A 5,000-nucleotide genomic window follows, 5' to 3' on the forward strand; every position below is an offset into this window, starting at 1 on the left:
AGAATTGGCAATGACCAGTTGCCATGACTTTTTTATATACTTTAACGGATCCAGATTAAACAAAAACAAATCATAATATGTCAAGGAGGTTTAATTTTTTGACCTCGTGTAACAAAGCGCTCTGAAGCTGAAAGGAAAATAATCTATGTGTGCACTGCAGAGGGATACTCAAAGCCATTTCTTAAGGGACACCAGGCAACGTTTTTGTGTTAATTAATCATCTTCGTAAGTCGGTATATGGTTAAATGAGTCATTACGGGGCGAATGAAGGCTCTCTCGCCTGCCCCTACTGACTATAGGAAGAATATCCCACTTGCAAGTTCGGTGTATCCTACCCGCCGACCAAAGCAGGATCAGTTTACAGCACAGAGGGAGGCTAACGAAACGCTAGAGATTGTTGCAAACGTGTGTAGGCTATAATGGCAGAGCCGGCGAAGAAGCAGCGAAAACCCTTGACGGAAGACGCAAAGAAAAGGAAAAGAGCTTCAGACAGAGCGAGGGGGTGTTTCGTAGAGAAAAAGCATCAGGCTTGCCTGGTGCCCCTTTAAGGGACAAGAGCATTTCCACATTCCCTATTGCAAGTATTCTACTGTATAGCAAACTCTCTCTCTCTTTCTCTCTCTCTCTCTCTGTGTGAATGGGTTTGTGTGTGTATGTGTGTGTGTGTGTATGTATGTGTATGTTAATGTGTGAGAGTGCATTTACTGTACACTATTTGTTTGTTTGCTTGGGACAGATGCATAGCTGAGCATGTGCACTGTCCATGTGGAATACATTTAAGTGGTGAGAGGTACAGTATGTGCGCTGCCTGCTCAGGTGAAAGTGGTCAACTGCTCCCAGGTGACGGGCTGTCACATGGCTCACATGTGCTCTCCTACATGTGACATGTGACCTCAAAGGCGCTCTCCTGACAATCATCGCCAAGGTTACAGCAATCACTATGACAATGTCCAGGAGAAGAACAGCACACTAAGGAGCCTGAAACCAGACCAGGAAAAGTAGATCCACATATTGAGAAAAGACGGTAGAAAATAGTCTATGTGTTGTAGAAAAAATAAAGAAAGTGTGAAAAGGTGAAAAGACTACAGGAAAACAGGAAACAACAAAAGGGTAATAAATCAGAGGTCGGTTGAAAAAGAGAGAAAGAAAGAGAAAGAGAGAGAGAGAACAGCTGACAGGAGCACGAGGAAGCCAGTGAAAGAAACAAGAAGGGCACATTGTGTTGTATGTCCTCGTTCTTCCGCCAATACAGATAGTTTGGGGGCCGATCCACCGGGAGCCGCGGATGTTGTTCTGTTGTGTTTGGGGACAAAAGGAAATCAATGTGTTTAAACGAGTCCTCTCAGCTCCTGCCCACTCCTGCCCACCCCTGCCTCGCAAGCACCTCTGCTGCTCTGCTGCCCGTCCACCCCCCGCCCCCGACACACACACCGCCCACACCCACCTCCGCCTCCACCCCCCGCCCCCGACACACACACCACCCACCCCCACCTCCGCCTCCACCCCCCGACACACACACCACCCACACCCACCTCTGCCCCCACCCTCGCCCCCCCCCAACACACACACACCACCCACCCCCACCTCCGCCTGCACCCCCCGCCCCCGACACACACACCACCCACCCCCACCTCTGCCCCCACCCTCGCCCCCCCCGACACACACACACACCACCCACACCCACCTCCGCCCCCACCCTTGCCCCCCCCGACACACACACCACCCACCCCTGCCCAATCCTTCTCCCTACCAACGCCTCTCCCGCGCTCCGGCAGTTTTTCAGAGCACGCTCCAAGCGAGAGCCTTTCAGCCACACAAAAGAAACAACTCCTGTCATTTTCCCCCTCAGACGGACAAAGGATCCATCATCGAAGGGCACAGTAGGCAACAGTGCAGAGAGAGGGAGAAACACAAGGTAGAGAGAGATACAGAGAGAGAGAGAGGGAGAGAGAGAGAGAGAGATACAGAGAGAGAGAGAGAGAGAGAGGGAGAGGGAGGGATGGAGGAACAGAGGGTAGAGACAGATTGAGAGAGAGAAAGAGAGATACAGAGAGAGGGAGAGAGAAAGAGAAAGAGAGAGGGAGGGAGTAACAGAGGGTAGAGACAGATATAGAGAAAGAGGGAGAGAGAGAGAGAGAGAGAAAAAAAGTAAAGGCGGGCTGGCGGAGGGTGGTGGGGGTTGGGGTGACGGGGGGTGGGGGGTTGAGTGATAAAGCGCAGGCAGGCTGACTGGCCCTCTGTTCCCGGCCCACTGATAGTGTGGCCCTTTTAACATCACAGGCTTTCGGCCCTCTCCCAAGTTCAAGTGATTATCCCTCAATGCGGAAAAAAGCCTTTCCAGCATCACAGCTTGAAAAAGCTGAGTTGCTCTGCAGTCTATACAAGTAAGAAAGTACCACACTGCAGTACACAAACAAAGGATTCAGTGTGTGCGTGTGTGTGCGTGTGTGTGTGTGTGTACGCACGTCAGTGTGTGTGTGCGCATCAGTGTGTGTGTGCGTGCGTCAGAGTGTGTGTGTGCGTGTGTGCGTGTGTGTGTGTGTGTGTGTGTGTGTGTGTGTGTGTGTGTGTGTGTGTGTGTGTGTGCGCACGCACATCAGTGTGTGTGTGTGTGTGTGTGTGTGTGTCTGTCTGTGCACGTACGTCAGTGTGTGTGTGTGTGTGTGTGTGTGTGTGTGTGTGTGTGTGTGCACGCATGTCAGTGTGTGTGTGTGTGTGGGTGCGGGTGCGCGTACGTCAGTGTGTGTGTGTGTGTGTGTGTGTGTGTGCACGCATGTCAGTGTCTGCTCTGGTCTGTTACCTCTCCATCGAGAGTTACTGTCTTCAAGTATTTTTGTCTCTTTAATCATCTTTTAATCATCTATCTCTATCCTTCTCTCCCTTCATCCTCTCTCCCTTCATCCCCATTTCCCCATCTCTCTTTTCTTCCCTTCTTTCTCTTCATTTCCCCATCTCTTGTCTTCCCTTCTTTCTCTTCATTTCTCCATCTCTTTTCTTCTCCCACTCTCCCCCCTTCTCTTTCCTCCCACAGGGAGTACCATCACTCCTAACTATCTGGACAACACCACGTCTAACGTCGGGCCCTGGTGCTCCTGCTCGGCCAGTGGCAACCACCGCGAGCAGTGCCACGACTTCCTCAGCTTCTTCCACAACAACGCCTGCCTGAGTGAGTGACAGCTGTCAGTCATCCTGACTCGTCAGTCAGCTTATGGCCGACATTCTCTCCTTTAGCGTGTTATAGGCTTTCCTTCAGAGCTGTTCTTAATACGTTGAGCTGTAGTCACAGTAAACACTCCTTTACAACAGTTCATCTTGGCACGTACATCAACACACACACACACACACCCATGGCACTCATTCAGAAATGGCCTCATTCAGGAGGACCTCAGGAATGCCAATTGGATGTATGTACTGTACACCTACTGAAAACTCAGCCATTTCATGTCAATACAGTTGCTAATTCTCAGCTACACACAAAACGTTCTCTTAGAAATACAACCATTGGTGAACCAATGATTGTGTAGACAAAGTTTATTCTTTACTCTTTTCTTTAACATTATTAATGATTAATAGACCAGGTAGAGTAGAGAGTAGAGTAGAGTAGAGTATCATTTATTTATCCCGAGGGAAATTAAGGTGTCCAGTAGCATACATACATAAATACAGAATAGAAAAACACAAAGACATTACACTCATCATTGCACATATGTTCACCATACAGCACACGCTTACATACATCTAGCCAAAGTCAGATCTCTCACACATACACACACACACACACACACACACACACACACACACACACACACACACACACACACACAGCTGTGGTTGTGATGAGAAGAAAATAGTGGTTCATCACATGTGCCATAGCTGAGTGGTACATAGCAAGAGCAGCTAGCTAGCAAGAGGTGCACAAAAGGCTCTTTCTGTGCGCTCATTTATTTCCGGTGGAAATCTACAGTAACATCTTCTATTATATTCTGCCCCCTACACTCCAACACTGAATATCTTATTTGCCCAATAATAACAATAAACACACATAAATCCTTCTTTGCCGTAACATGCTGATTCCCTAGTGCAACACCGAACTGGGTCGGAAAAAGTATTACACTACCCAACACCCTAACCTGTAAAAGCTGGTAAAACAGAGCCTTTGATTGGTATGATAAGAACTATTTTCTCATCTCGACAGTTGAATTTACTCAACGGAAATGGAAGTTAGTCATCTTGTTGTGTGAGATTAAAATAGAAGCATGTCAAACTATCATTAGGCTGCAAATGTTCAAAATGTGTACGTTTGAAAGGGCTCATGTGATAGTAGTTCCTTCACTCGGAATTTTAAATATGTACACAGTCTGGTACCTTGGCCTTTTTTTTTTTCATTTTTCTGTTAGTTTTTTTGCTCGAAATGATATGTTGTATGTTTATGACTCACGTCGTAGCTGGTTAGCCTAAGGCATGGTCTAAAACTCTTTATATACAGATTTTTCCAGACATTGATTGGAGAAATGAATGGGAAACTTACTTCCGGAAACTAAGGTCTCTCGAGACTGAGACTGTTGAGTTCAATTATATGGATATGTCCAGGATAAAGATGGACAGCTTTGCCAGACATTCAGTGATCAGCTGATGAATGCAAAAGTGCCAGAAGTTATCACTCTTGTGCTGGACAACATTTTCTGACCCCTGACCTGGAAGTGGGATTTGGCTTCTATGGTAAGGTCGTGCCTAATGGCTGAATTACACCCATGGAAAAATCTTTTACCAACCCCATTCCCACAGATGTCATATTGCTTAACAATAGCACATAAAGACAGCATCCTTGGGTCACGGCTGTCAGATTGCCAACACTTCTCACCTTCAGAGCACTTAATTTCTGCATCAGCAGAAATTCATCTATTCAGGAGATCTTCATCAGAACTGTCAGATTGATTTGTGTGCACCCATTGGAGCACAACACACACTCACTAATGTTCACCTACTCACTAGCACACAAA

At 47.2% G+C, this 5,000-nt stretch overlaps 1 protein-coding gene across 1 annotated transcript in view; it reads left to right on the forward strand.

Annotated features, from left to right (window-relative positions):
* Positions 1-5,000, forward strand: part of gfra4a (GDNF family receptor alpha 4a) — a 123,176-nt gene that overhangs the window by 102,671 nt on the left and 15,505 nt on the right. The window contains exon 6 of the mRNA XM_042072466.1: positions 3,032-3,166. Coding sequence (XP_041928400.1) covers positions 3,032-3,166 — 135 coding nt within the window. The remainder of the gene's footprint in view (positions 1-3,031; positions 3,167-5,000) is intronic.

The sequence above is a fragment of the Alosa sapidissima genome, chromosome 19 (genome assembly GCF_018492685.1).
Source record: "Alosa sapidissima isolate fAloSap1 chromosome 19, fAloSap1.pri, whole genome shotgun sequence".
Lineage (NCBI taxonomy): Eukaryota > Metazoa > Chordata > Actinopteri > Clupeiformes > Clupeidae > Alosa > Alosa sapidissima.